At 41.5% G+C, this 15,444-nt stretch overlaps 1 protein-coding gene across 1 annotated transcript; it reads right to left on the reverse strand.

Annotated features, from left to right (window-relative positions):
- Nucleotides 1–13,369: 13,369 nt before the first annotated feature.
- On the reverse strand, nucleotides 13,370–14,879 carry LOC133825077 (uncharacterized). Its single transcript, XM_062258073.1, has 2 exons — nucleotides 14,682–14,879; nucleotides 13,370–13,732 (listed from the first exon to the last, which is right to left on the reverse strand). The coding sequence occupies exons 1-2, from the start codon at nucleotides 14,877–14,879 to the stop codon at nucleotides 13,370–13,372; spliced, it is 561 nt and encodes a 186-aa protein (XP_062114057.1).
- Between the last annotated feature and the right edge of the window lie 565 nt (nucleotides 14,880–15,444).

Below are 15,444 nucleotides of genomic sequence, written 5' to 3' on the forward strand. Positions count from 1 at the left end.
TTCACACATAATAAATGTACAAATTACATTAGTAAAAAAAATAGAAAATTATGCAGAACATAAAAGGAGAAATCAAGGGTTAGCTACATAACAGAAAGTTAAAGTACAATGCAATATAGTAGTTGTGGCAACCATGAGCAATTGTTATATGTTATTTAATATACGTCAAAGATAAATAGATAAACAAGAAAATATATATAAATATAACCCATTAATTTTTGGAGTTGATATAACATATATTTTCAAAGCTATTTTTGAAAGAAATGTGAATCTGGGTCACTAATGCAAAACAATAATACAACTAACAACCAAATAAAATGAACAAGAAAGAAACATGACTCAATCCAAACAAACCATGATATCATATATGGCATGGGGAAGAATATACATAACCCTATAAAAGACACTACAACCAATTCAACAAACCCAAATTTGAGACTAAGTGGCATGGCAAAGAAGATGCAGAAAGGTCATGTAAAATCCTCCTATAGAACCAGTCTTTTCCATAAATGAGCACAAATCATTTTCTTCTTTAAGTTAGCAAATAAAACAGAGAACCAGTAAATAATTAGAAAAAAAAAAAGTATGATCACTATAACTTACCAATTTGCTGAACTTCTCAATTGTCATGAGTGGTATGGTACCAAGAGAAATGAATAAGTCTGTTGCATCCCATTGAGTCCCTAACCCTATGTGTAGCCAATAATCCCATTTTATCCAACTAGTACTAGATTTCCAATATAAGCACCAACTGGGGCATAGGACTCCAAAGTATATTAGGTACCAAATTTCAAGGCGGTATGTCCTGAATCTAAGCATGCACTATAGCCAATCTCTGTCTAATCATAACTATGATTTATCACTAGCTAGAACTTGTTTCAGGACATACAGTAAGAACTTGCACTCTTAACGGTGGACCAATTCAACATCAAATACTAACATGCAGCACAAAAGTGAGCCCCAGTTGATTAAAAAAAACAAATCTTTTGTCTAAATCATTATCTTGATTACTCAATCAACTCATTAGTCATGGAACCCAATAGTGATCTAAGACCTCTTTCTGTTTTTAACCCTTGAGTGGGGACATTGGGAAAATATATGGCCACCAGACTATGCCAGCAACTAAAACCTTGTTACTAATGTACAAACACTTCTATTACCCCCAAAACACAGGTAAAAATCACATCTTTTTCAGGGAAAATCAAAGTGAAATGTAATAGCTTTAGCTTATAAAAAAAGCCAAAGTAACAGAGTTTTCTGGACATTACAAGTGGGAATCCCCTTGCAAAGAGCCCAAGACCCACAACAGAAACCAGTGGCACGATTATAATAGGACTAAATAAGCCATTTATGAAGAAATTTTTGCTTTTTTGGCTAGACTATACGCAGATGTAGACTAGTAGCAATTTTGCTCTAGTTCGAACCAAGTAAATTATGGTGTGTTGTTTCCTGTTATTTTGTTATTCTTTGTTTTACTGTTATTTGTTTGATTAATTTTTTGGTCTTTAAATTTGTATCTTGATTAAAGCTTCTGTTTTGTGGTGTTCTTCCTGATATACTTGGCACAACAAAAACTATCTATTTTTCAAGTTCCTCTACCAGTACTAGATACTATATGACCAAACCAAAACAACACTCAATATTGATAACCTTATACTAACAAGTCTATGCTCCTTTCTGCCTCAATTCAATATATGACATATCATATTTGACATACCACTGTCTTTTTATAGATTGAAACTTATATGTTTGAAGAAAAAATGAAAAAAAAAAAACCCACTTTCTGTATGTAGTATATGTTAAGTGTTGGTCAAATGCTCAAGGTCAACTTAGCTATAATTGGACATCATAACTGAATTTTGTAAATTCAGTTATGACAGTTGGTGCTCGGGCCTTGGAGGGGATTTCAGTCACTTACATCACATGTTTATATATAAGGCTCCTATTCTATCTTTTAATCCAATTCAGTTTTTACATACATTGTAATATTGAGAGTGAGTTTTAGAGAGCCTAGAGATATCTTGTACTACTGTTATGAGAGAAGCTTTGAGCTAGACTCCATTGTTCAACAGATTGAAACTTAGAATCAATAAAGAGATTGTCAAGCCCTTGGGGCTGGTTTTGGCCGTGGAGTAGAGTGGTGTCTAGCCAACATAATAAAAGAAATAGTATTAAGGAACAGAATGAAACATCTCTGAATAATAAAAAAAAGATAAGTAAAAACTGCAAGCAATATTCATTTAGTTACTATATTAGGATTAATATGTACTCTCAGAAAATTATGTTTGTCTATAAGATGGATGCATGTATTTATGTGTTTATTCAACTAAGCCTCAATCAACGAAACTTAAATGAGTACTTTACCTGGACAAACCCATATAGGCCAGGAATGGACATAGCATTTGCACCAAGTACTTTTAATCCAAAGTCAACATGTGGCTGCAAAAAACATTAGAGACAATAATGAAAGAAGGAAATACAGATTTTTTTTAAGACAAGACCTAAAAGAGTGCCACAAATATAAATAAGTAAACAAATAAATAAGAGTGCCATCAAATTATAGAACTCAAAACTGATTCTGTATATCCAACCTCTCCTCGAATGATTAGTTGCAGTGAGAAATAACTAGACTCATAATTGAAAGAGGCCATATGAATCACAATACTGATATGAAAATTTACCAAGAAGATTTTTATACTTCAAGAATTCAACAACTAAGCCCCAAAATTTAGTCTAATGTATCATCAGAGACAGCTTAATAAAAATTTATATATTTATATATGTTAAATCAAAACAGATATATATGCTTAATAACTTCAATTTAGCATCAAGATGACATTATTTTATAAATTCGATCAAACACAGAACCATCTACACTGACAGTAATCATTTCCTGCCCAATGACAATTACATGAAGTTTTGAATAAGATGTACATTACCGAAAATAAGATTGCACAAGGGTTCAACAACTTTAAACCTCAGGCTGTGGACAGTCAGCTCTACTTCTGTGCACCGTAGTCAGAATGTCTCGAGAATACCCATTTTCCTGGTACAAATGGAAAAAGAAAAAACGTCAGAGCACTAAAAATCTTACAGAAAGATTAAATTATCTGGGACAGGCCTATGGCTACTAAAACTGTCAGTTAGTTTTCACTTAATTTGATCGGGTAAAATGGCATCCTTGTTAAATCAAAAACAAAATTCAGAGCTTTAGTCCCTTTGATAGATTTGTAACAGGAATAGTCCATGCATTATAGACAAATTGTTCCCTTTTTAAAAGTTTACCAAATTGGACTAGTATGCATTTTTTTTCTAATAAAATAGATGGAAAACTAACTGTACAACTTTCAAAATTCTGGTACGTATAAAGCAACTTAAGATACACAAAAATAGAACTTCAAAACATATTATTAATAACTATATTTTGACATGAGATTAATCATCAGAGAAGAAGAGTAAACACGAACTAAGTCTCTATGATCAAGAAAGGACTCGAGTAAGAAAAAGCACAATCAATAAGGGCATACACTTGGCAGCTGATATAAATAATTGTGATAAGTTCACATATATGATGATAAGTGTGCTAAATAAGTATAGGCCAACATAATCATTCAAAAGTGTGCTAAAGTAGTTGCTGAATTGGAGACCCTTTATGTATATATTGACATAGTTAAAAAATCAAGCAAAGTTAACATTCCAAGATGTCGTTTAACTCACAAATGGAAAGAGAGCTTATACAAATATACCATTACACACTTAAACAGAGTGGAGAAGCGAAGACGTGTACCTCAATTGAAAGAAGAAAAGAGAAAAGAAATGGTTATATGTGTGAATCTATAAAAATGGTGATAATCTATATAACCAGGACCTAAAGTACAAATATAGTCACTCCAGCCTAAAAACTCACACCTCACGACTGCATTCAACACCTCAAATATCAACCCTAATTGACCAACTCCCAATCGTGCAAGGAAGACCCAAATTGAACAAGAGAGATGCTCCTGTTTTTATTCTTTATTTCACATGTATACACACATTATAATAAATCATATTAAAAACAATTAAACATAAGCGTATACAATGCACAGAAAATTAATAAGGAAATTTACACACATATATATATAACACATACATGTATATAGATCAAGCATAATATTTGAAATAACAAACAGAATATCTTAAAAGAATATACCTTCTTATTCAGTTTCTAGACATCTTTCTCCTTTTTTGAAAGTTTAAATCAAGCCCTAAATCAACTTTTTCCAACCATAATTGTAATGAAGTGAGACCAAAAAAAAACACAAATTAAGAGCACAACAGAGAGACTGGAGCATAAAAATACCCCATAAATACAAAAATGGATATTAAAAAAAAAGCTTATAGTAACTGAGAGAGGGACAAAAACCGGAGATACCCTGAGTGAGAGAAAGGGAAAGGTAACCAAGAAAAAAAAAACAAGAAAAAGATTACACATACCTGGGGATTCCGTGTGAAAGAGAAAGAGGCAGTGAGAGAAAGAGAGAAGCGGTGAGAAATAGGTAACATTGAGTGAGAGGAGGAGAGGGTTTGGGGATTTGGCGAGATAAATAAAGAGACTGTGGATCATACAACATGAATGGATCAATTATAATTTACACATACAACACGAATGGATCAATTATAATTTACACACTACTTAGTAACCTAAATGTTAAAGAGTTCATCTTGGTTACTTCAATTGGTAAATTTCTCAGATTTTCTAGATCAAGTATCATAAATGTAGCTCAATTTTGGAAACAAAACTAACATAAACGCTAAAATCAACAACTGAGCTGAGCAAAAGTACCATGAACTCACCTCAATGCACGAAGTCTCATCCGAGCCTCCAATCGATGACGACCTTCCCAAGAATTCGGCATCTGCTGCTCGAATCCAACGTGAATGGTCCAGAGTCCCGACTTGGCGAGGATCGAATCGGTCTCATTGCTAGCTCCACTAGCCTCCACCATGATCCAAACGACTTCCTACGGCACCAGCATCAGCGAGTGCATCAGACCGGTCATGTGAAGGGCCTGGAACGTCCTCACATAAGTGGGAGTCACCACAATGACAGTTCTAGGGTTCTTGACTCCAAATTGATGCCTCTGCTCCCTCTGAACCGTGTCAATAATCTGGTGCGCCTTCATGACCTCAGTCGGATTCGGATGCGGCCAAGGTCTGATTCGGATCCCATGGCGGCCAACCACCACACGGCTAGTAGAACTACCAGTGAGGACAGTCCTATTCATCGGGAATTCATCACTGGAAGGATTCGAACGACGGAGCAAGTCAAAGGGACCACCACCACTGAGCTCAGAAGCAGACCGAAATGGTTCAGGATAAAGATTATTAGTAGAGGACTAGAATTTTGGGATTTCGGTGAGAGGTAGGGAGAGCTGGGAGTTTGAGGCTGTGGGGAAATTTTTGGGAAATTTGGAGAATTTCCTCTCGGAAAGTTTGGAAATTTTTTTAGAGAGGTATCGGAGGTTCGGGAAAATTTGGGGTTTGGGTAGGGAGATTTCTACTAGGTTTAGATAGATGTGAGGGAGACAGAGAGTTAAGAGAGAGAATGAGATATGTAGATTTAGAAAATGAGAATAGCAAGTGAAATAATATAATATTTGGCACAAGTATTTCATTTGCCGCCAATTAATGTATTTGTGCGCCATTTTTTTTATGTCCTGCCAAATTTTATGGGTTTAGGATAACACATTTTTAAAAGAGTTATACTTAAATGTTGTGGAAAGGGTTATTTGGTGTAGTGATACGACCAGGCTGGTCATATAATTTGATTTATTTCCTTCTAAGATTGTAATCCTATAATAATTGCATTGAATATTTCATCTTTATTACCTAGATACGCGATTATTAAGGGAAGTTAAGGCCCATTGGTCCATGTAACCCTCCTTGAGCCTATAAATATGCATGAAATAGCTCAAGGAAGGGACTTTTTAATCTCTAAATATTTTTCCTGAGTATTGAGAGAAAGAGAGCTATAGTGTAATTATTCATCGTCTTATTGTAATTCCCTCAAGGTTTGTGAAACTCAAGAACCCTAGTTCTCTGATCATGGATTTGAGATTCAATATTAATAATAGCACTAAGTGGACGTAGGCCATTACCATTCTTTGGGGTCGAACCACTATAAATCCTTGGTGTTTTCTTCTTATCCATTAGATTGAATTCTTAATTGTCATTTTATCTTTTGTCGTATATTTGACTCCGTGTCATTGGCCAAATTGAGGGTCAACATTCTGGTGCTTTCATTGAGAGTTTGACGAAAAACTATAAGAAAATCTAATGGCGAAAACATCCAGGAAGACTAGACAGGCCGCTGGCGCAGCACCATCCCAACCTCCTCCCCCAAATGTGGCTGAGAATGAACCACATTTGGATTTTGACGAGGAGTAGTTAGATTCTGAAACACTGAGGGCAACACTAGGAGTGCTGGAGGATGAGTTGGCTAATCTGAGGGCCAATCAAAAGAATGTTGCGGAGACAATGGCGATGCAACAGAGGGAAATTGAACGCCAGTGCCAGGAGTTGAGTGAGCAGTAAGCAGACATGGACCGTCGGTAGAGGGATGCCATGGTCGCTCTTGAAGCAGCCATCCAATTGGCTAGGAGTCAGGCTACGCCAGCCTCTCAGCCAGATCAGCCACCGAGTGCGCTGCCTCAGAGGGCTCCCAATCCTAGCCCTCCGCTCCAGCCAACAAGCCCCTCAAAGGCTGGAGCAGCCGCCTGTGGCTCAGGATGATGTCCCACCTAGGGATCCTAAGAAACAACCTCCGTCTCAGGCTGGTAGAGGCAATCCCCAGCGCCCGAGGCAGAATAGGTCCGGGCAACTGCCTCGCAGCCCTAGACACCCAGGGGATGAAGAGTCAAATCTACCGAGTAGGGGACAGCATCCTTCCGCCAATAGAAGAACCATCAAGTCAGGCTCTGCAATCAGAGGCCCCACACGGCATAGCAATGCACAGGGATCCAACGACCAGCACAGGTCTCTCCCTGACGCTCGGGAGATGCCAGCCCGAGGAGGGAATAGCGTGAACAGCTGGTCATGCCGTAGTTAGCCACAATTTAGAGATGGCCATGACTATAATGAAGTCGATTCCGGCAGAAGAAATGCTTGTCGGAGAAAAGAGGAAAAAGGTGGAGGCAGAAGCCCCCCACCTAGAGAAAATAGGCCAGCTAGCCATAACGTTGGGGGGCAACCCAGGCAGCATAACGTCTTTGATCGGCTAGGAGTTAGTGAGCAGAGACACAGGGAGGATGATTTAAGGGACGTACTTAACGACCGTTGTGAGAGGCACGACGAGTACACTCCCCCAGCATCGGTTGCCCCAAGAGTCCCAGAAGCCATTCAGGCCCAGATTGATGCCCTGAACCAGGTAGTACAACAGCTGGTCGAGGGACGAGCGTCCCATATTGAGTACGATAGGAGGAGGGGCACTCCCTTTGTACAAAGGATTGCTGCTGCTGAAACCCCTAGTAAGTTCAAGATGCCAACATTACCGAACTTTGACGGGTACGAAGACCCAGTATCTCACGTTAATACGTTTGAGATACAAATGGATATACAGAAAGTGTCGGAAGATGCCCGCTACCGGATCTTCCCAGCGACACTGTTTGACACCTCCCAGGAGTGGTTCTTTAAGTTCCATCCTACTAGTATAGTATCTTGGGAGATGTTCGTAAAAGAATTTTACGGATAATTCTACACGGGTCGTGTACACCCCACAGAGGCTAACCAGCTAGTCGAGATACGCCAGAAGGAGGGAGAGCCCTTAAAAGAATATGTCCAAAGCTTTATGCAAGCAGCAGCTGGAGCCAAGACATAGGGCGATGAAGATAAAATGATGGCTCTAACTGTTGGGTTTAGGCGCCATTCACCCCTCTGGAGTAGCCTCAGAAAGAATGGGGTAAGAAGTACCCAGGAGTTTCTGGATCGGGCTGATCGATATATCAAGCTCGAAGATGCGATTGCCAATGAAGGGAAATCGCCAACAAAAGACAAGGGGCCGAAGGAAGAACCCGCCAAAGCCGCCAACAGGTCAGAAAAACCCAATGGCAACGGCAAGGGCAATGGGAATGGCAATGGTAGGAACGGTGGAAAGCATGCGAGCAATGAACCCTTGGCTTCTGAAAATAAACACCCCAAAGGCAGTCAATACGAGCCGAGATTCACCAACTACACGGCCCTTATCGAAAGTCGAGCGGAAGTATATAAGGCGACCAACTCCAATGTGCCTTAAAAATGACCCGCACCTATAAGAAAAGATATCTCCAAGAGAGATACGACAAAGTTCTTTTGTTTTCACAACGACTACGGACACGACACCAATGAATGTAACCAGTTGAAAGACAAGATTGAGTTCCTGATCAGGCAGGGACATTTAAGAAGATATGTGTGAGTCGTAGGAGGGTCTCAGCGAGAGGCTCAAGGTGGCAATGAGCAGGCGCCTGCACGCCAACGCTCGCCATCTCTACAGCCAGCGACCCTATGCCACGACCAGGACATCAAGATGATGAGTGTGGAGGATCGACCACCAAAAAAGCTCAGACAGAGGATGAATTGATAACCTTCTCTGAAGACGATGCCCAGCACGTGCGATTCCCACACTCCGATCCGCTGGTCATAGACGTACAAATTGCCAACATGATGGTGAAGAGGGTGTTGGTCGACACAAGAAGTTCGGTCAACATCCTGTACAAGTCTTTGCTGGAAAGAACGAAGCTGTCCCTCAAGGACCTGGAGCCATGCAACCAAACCATCTATGGTTTTTCTGGTGAAGGGCTCGCCCCAACAGGGTCGATTAGGCTTCCAGTTACAACAGCTATTGCACCCTCTAATAGGACATTACTCACTACTTTTATAGTAGTTGATTGTTCATCAGCATACAATGTTGTAATTGGGAGACCAATTCTAGACGACCTACGGGCCGTCACTTCAATATGGCACCTTGCCATGAAATTCCCAACAGACGCAGGGGTAGGATGCGTATTGGGAAATCAGCGGGAAGCAATGGAGTGCTACAATGCCTCGATCACCAAGGCAAAGAAGGGTGTATCGAGAGATGTTCCCGGAAAAGAGTTACAAATGGCAATTGATGCTCACACCAAGTCAGGTGATAATGTCACCAAATAGGGCGTTGCCCAAAGTGAGGATAGAGACTTGGATCCTCGCTTTAGGGATTTTGAGGAAGAAATAGGACCCATCAAGGACCTTGAAGAGGTCCAACTCGATGAAGAAAATCCGACTAGGGTTATGAAAGTCGGTAAAAACTTAAAGACAACAAAAAAATAAGCACTGGTGGAGTTTTTAAGGAGGAACCAGGAATTCTTCGCCAGGTCGCACAAAGACATGGTCGGGATAGACCCTGCAGTCATCAGCCATGTCCTGAATATCGACAAGAGTTTTTCACCAATGCAGCAGAAAAGAATGCTGCTCGACAAAGATAGATCAAAGGCCTTAAAAGAAGAAGTTGAAAAGCTAAAGGATAATGGGTTCATCAGGGTGGCATTTTATCCATCATGGGTCTCTAATCCCGTGCTAGTTCCCAAGCCGAATGGCAAATGGCGAACATGCATGGATTTCACAGACCTTAATAAAGCCTGCCTCAAAGATTGTTTCCCACTCCCAAGAATCGACCAATTGGTCGATGCCACTGTAGGGCACGAGATTCTCTCATCCATGGATGCATACTCCGGGTATAATCATATTAGTATGCATCCTCCTGATGAGGATCAGACTAGCTTTCGGACTGATACAGGGCTTTACTGTTGCAGAGTAATGCCCTTCGGTTTGAAAAATGTTGGTGCAACTTACCATCGACTGGTCAACCACATGTTTAAGGAGCTGATCGGGACAAACATGGAGGTACATGTCGACGAATAAATACCAGATGAAGTTGAATCCCCTCAAATGCTCCTTCGGAGTAGGATCAGGGAAGTTCTTGGGATTTATAGTTAACTCGAGAGGAATTGAAGCCAATTCCGAGAAGATCAAAGCCCTAATCGATATGAAATCTCTAGTAAAGATTAAGGATGTTCAAAGTTTGACCGGAAGAACTGCTGCTCTCAGTAGATATATTTCCAAATCGATGGACAAATGTGTCCCATTTTTTAATCTACTTAGAGGCAACAAAAAATTTGAGTGGACGGAGGAGTGTGAGCAGGCTTTTTAAGCATTGAAAACTCATATGGCGCAACCACCAGTCCTATCAAAACTGGTTGATAAGGAAACTTTGTTCATTTACCTGGCGATCACGGAATATGCTGCTAGTGCTGTTTTAGTAAGGGATGAAGAAGGCGTGCAGAAGGCTCTTTATTATGTAAGCAAGAGGCTAATTGGAGCGGAGCTGTGATATCCACCAATTGAAAAGCTAGCCTACTGCTTAATTTTGGCCTCAAGGAAGTTGCGGCCTTACTTTTAAGCTCACCCAATCACGGTTTTGACCAACCAGCCTCTACGGCAAGTTCTGCAAAAACTAGAGGATACAGGTAGATTGTTAAAATGGGCAGTCAAACTTGGGCAATTCGATATCTCTTACTTGCCGCGAGCAGCGATAAAAGGGCAAGCCCTGGCTGACTTCATTGCAGAGTTCACTGAACCTACAAATAGTGAGCAGACCGAAGAGCCTAATGAGCCTGAGTCTCAAAACCAAGCTCCCTCGTGGTAATTATTTACAGATGGTTCTTCTAACGAGTGCCACGCAGGAGCAGGAGTGATATTGATAACACCTGAAGGGCATCCATTTTACTGTGCAATTAGGTTTCACTTCACTGCTTCTAACAACGAAGCCGAGTATGAAGCATTAATCGGTGGGTTACGATTAGCCAGGGACGTGAATATAAAGGTGCTCGACATCTACAGTAATTCTCAGCTAGTGGTGAATCAAGTCATGGGAAAGTACCAGGCACGAGGTTTAAATATGGCTGCCTATTTAAACAAAACAAAAGATCTATTGGCTCAGTATAACAAGTACACCCTCCAGCAAGTACCTCGCGACCAGAATTCCAATGCTGATTCTTTGGCCAAGTTAGCAACCGCGAAGGATGTTGATACTTTGAACATAGTACCTGTTGAGCTACTGTCTATGCCAAGCATCCAAGTAGAGGATACCACTACGGTGATCCAGATGGAAAATACATGGATGGCACCATATATAGAGTATCTGACACAAGGCGTCTTACCAACGGACAGAAACAAAGCTAGGACCCTTCGGCGGCAGGCTACTGGGTATATCCTGGTCGATGGAATCTTCTACCAAAGGGGATACTCAATGCAACTCCTTAGATGTATTTCAAAAGAGAAGGCCAAAGAATTGATGAAAGAGGTGCACGAAGGCTTTTGCGGGGAGCACGCTGGGGGGAAAAGCTTATCGAAAAAGATCCTGATGCAAAGGTATTTCTGGCCAACAATGAATGAAGACTCGATGGAATTCGTACAGAGGTGTGACAAGTGCCAGAGATTCTCCAAAATCCCAAGAGCAGACCCTAATGAGCTAAAACAAGTGCAAAGTCCGTGGCCGTTTGCAGTTTAGGGTATAGATTTAATTGGATCTTTCCCACAAAAAATGGCAGCATCAAGTATGTTGTGGTTGCCGTTGATTACTTCACAAAATGGGCTGAAGCTGAGCCACTCGCAACCATAACAACCAAAAAGGTGCTAGATTTCGTGATCAAAAACATCATTTGTCGCTATGGATTGCCAAGGAAAATCGTATCGGATAACGGCACATAGTTTGATAGTGATTTATTCACGAACTTTTGCAAACGGCATGGGATTATCAAGAGCTTTTCTTCAGTCGCTCATCCCCAAGCAAATGGACAAGTCGAAGCAGTCAATAAAATGCTAAAGGATACTCTGAAGAAAAGACTGGAAGAAGCTAAGGGCATGGCCAGAGAAATTGCATGAACGCCTTTGGTCGTACAGAACTTCTTACCGAACAACAATAGGCCATACTCCATTCTCTTTGGCTTATGGGTATGAGGCTATGTTGCCTGTTGAGTTAGATCCGCCTTCGCATTGTAGAATAACATACGATCAAGGCTCTAACAGCCAGCTAGTGATGGAATCCCTGGACTTGATCGATGAGAAACGTGAGCAAGCCTAACTCCAAGTAGCCACTCACCAACAAAAAGTCGCGTGGTATTTCAATTCTAAAGTGCGAGAAAGGAAATTCAATGTTGGAGATCTAGTACTTCGAAGAGTTTTCCTAAACACCCGTGACCAGGCTGCTGGAGTACTCGGATCTAATTGGGAAGGGCCATACCAGATTGTAGAAGTCCTTCATCCAGGCACCTATAAACTTTCCCGCTTAAATGGAGATCTCATTCCTCGCTATTGGAATGGAGAACACCTGCGCAAGTACTAACAATAAACAATTCTTCTCAAAGAATTGGCTTGTATTAATTTTACTTTTTACAAGTTATGAAAGAGGGTTGGTCATTTTATATGACTGATCGCTTATAAGTGTAAGATCTTATTGATCACTCGTACAGACACGTTTTATCCATTTATTATGAGAAATATAAGGGATTGTGCGCAGCCAGTCATTCTTGCCAATTATTGTATTTATTACAAGTATTTGCTCATTGCGTGTGTTTATTTGCTATATTATCGTGTTAATTCTTTTGCTCTGATTAATAATGTTCGAACAGGTTTTGGTCAAGGCAAGTGACCAAGTACCTAGAGCTCCTCGATCCCTTGGGGGACATATAAGGTATCTAGTAAGCAAAGCATATCGAGAGGTATGTAAACAAATGAGGAAAATAAGTGAAAGCATTCTAAGGTACTTAGAGTATTTTTCAAAATTTTGTTATTTTGTTAAATCAAACAAAGTGCTATGCTAAGTTCGGTCATGCAAACAGATGTTATAATAAAATGAAGGTATTATAATATCAAAAGGAATTCTGTTACACTGCGAGCAGTGACTGCTCGGATGTAATTGTTCAATAAAAAGAGAAAAGTTGCCCGTGCAGCAATAAAAGTTAAAGCATAAATTGTTTTTACATCATGGCCCACAGGCAATGTAATTCAAAGGTAAAAGAAAAGATAGTTATGAAGTAGCCGAGGGGTCTTGTGGCGATAGCTGCTGCTGCTGGTCGACTGCTTCCCCAGCTTCTTCTCAGGCGCCTTCGATGCCGGTTGCTAGAGAAATTTTTGGAGACCTTTGAATTTTCTCTTCGTCCAGGCAAACAACACACCTAGCCAGCTCCACCTCCCTGATATGGTCTGGGAGATAGGAAAAGTTGGCAGTGGGATTGTTCTTCCAGAACAAGTAGAAGCACTCGAACGATGCCCCCTCAAGGTTGCGGGCGTTATGTTCCTCTAAAGCAGCAACCTCCTAGCGACTTATTGCCAGCTCATCTTGAAGCTTGTGGGCTTCCCGATAATTCATGAGCGAGACCTCCTTGTACTTCTCCTTGGATGCAGTAATCTTATCAATACTTGCATCCTTTCTCTTCAGCTCCTCTTCGAGAGAAGCAATTGTGGCCTCGGTCACTTGTAGCGCCTCGAGGTGCTTCACCTCAGCTTTTTTAAGAGCCTCGGTATGCTTCGCCTCAGCCTCTTTGAGGGCCTCAGAATGTTTCGTCTCGACTGCCTTCAGCTGCTCGGCATAAGTAGCCTTAGATGCCTTGAGTTGCTCGGTGTATTGAGCCTCAGCAGCACTGAGCTGGTCGCTGAGTTTCTTCTCAAACTGAGCATTCTATGTCCTTGAAAATCGCCAGCCAGAGGTCAGGGTAAGCACCCCCTGTTATCAGAAAAATATAAGGTTAGGAGCAAGTTAAAAAGAAAATTCATAAAGTACAAAGCAGAAAGAAACTTACAGCAAGCACTTCATTCAGTTCGAGGCTGAGGACTTGGTCATCCCCCATGGATCCGGTCTCCTGGATTGCCTCCCGGCTGCGTCGATGCTTTGTTATTTTCAACAGCCTATCCTTGGCTGAGCTGAGCACCACGCCTGTAAGGTCGTCTCTTGAGGCATAGCCGACTGCTGGACGGTGGATGTTGGAGGCATAGGTTCGACTGGAGCTGGAGGAGGAGTCTGTCTGACCAGAGACGGAGGATCTGGGTTTGTTGGAGTTGGAGGAGTCGCCTCCCTGGTAGGAGATGGTGGAGGAGTTGTCTCCTTTGTTGGAGTAGACGCAGGGGGGTCGTCTGTTCAAGGCTTCTTCGTGGGTTGATTGCTACAACCCTCCCCAGACTGGCGCCTGTGAGACTTTTTCTTGCTCGCTGATTTGGTGTACAAGTCGAAGGCACATTCAACAGGCATGTCTGCGAAAAAGAAACGAGTGAATAGTCAGGCAATATAATAAAAGAAACTTGCTAAGTTTAAGAAGCAAGGACAAAGAAATTGAAAGTATAATACCCGAGCTATCATTACTGATCACTACATTATTTACTTTACTAGTACTACACTCACTCTCTGGCCTGAAGAAGTCTGAATTTAAAGCAGGAGGATATTTAAAATTTCCATCCCCGTCGAAGAGGTGACAGGGAATAGGTAGGCTATCTAAAAGCGTAAAATCAGTACTGTTCTCGTCCAACGACTCCAGATCAGGCTTTGTGGCCTTCTTCTTTCCCTTCCCTGGAGGGGCCAGTGGAGCAGCAGGTCAGGGGGCACTAGTTGGCTCGTTGATGGTCACCCCAGTTACCCTCCTTGGATGGGGTTGTGACACATCTAGCTGTTGTTTGAGGACTTCAGTGCCGGTAGCACTCCCCGCAGTAGATTCCCTCACATCCTGGTGAGGATCCAAAAGGTCGACCAGTCTAAGATTGGCCTTTGTGACCAGATATTTGACACTTTTCTCTATGTCGGTCATGCTAGCCAGAAGGGCAAATCGGATCACCATGTCCAGAGTAGGGTCTGGTCGCAACCATGGGCCTGAAACGCACTAAATTTCTAAGGGAAATGAAGCAAAAAAATTAAAGAAAAATAAACGACCAGTGGTAGAAAGACTTTACCTCCTTGTGTGAAGGCCAAGTTGTTCGCAACCATGTCAGTAGTCAGAAAGTACTCCAGATGGTACTTCCCCATGTTCGAGATAAAAGTAGTATCAGTCAGGAAAGTGCGACCTGTTTCCTGGTGACAGAAGTGGAAGAACCCCGTGTTTTCCTGGTTGGAATTAGATTTTAGGTCAAACAGGTAGTTGACCTCATGTGGCGTGGGGATGGGCCATTTCTTATGGCTATAGAGGATATAGAGTGCAGAAAGCATTCTATATCTATTGGGAGTTATTTGAAAAGGAGCGACCCCAAAATAATTGGCCACTCCCTGGAAGAAAGGATGAAGAGGCATGATCGCTCCTGCCTAGATGTGATATCTCGACCAGGCGCTAAAAGCGCCTCCAGGCAAGTTCGCCCGTTGGTCTTTCGTGGGATGGACTAGGGTCACCCAAGGATCTTGCATCAAAATCT

This window comes from Humulus lupulus, chromosome 1 (assembly GCF_963169125.1).
Source record: "Humulus lupulus chromosome 1, drHumLupu1.1, whole genome shotgun sequence".
NCBI classification, from domain to species: domain Eukaryota; kingdom Viridiplantae; phylum Streptophyta; class Magnoliopsida; order Rosales; family Cannabaceae; genus Humulus; species Humulus lupulus.

Excerpts from the sequence above, each read along its gene's own strand:
- LOC133825077 (XM_062258073.1), bottom strand. The coding sequence starts at position 14,879 with ATGGTGATCCGATTTGCCCTTCTGGCTAGCATGACCGACATAGAGAAA. Across the intron at positions 13,733-14,681 it reads CACAACCCCATCCAAGGAGG|AATGCTCAGTTTGAGAAGAA; the intron begins GTAACTGGGGTG and ends TCAAGGACATAG.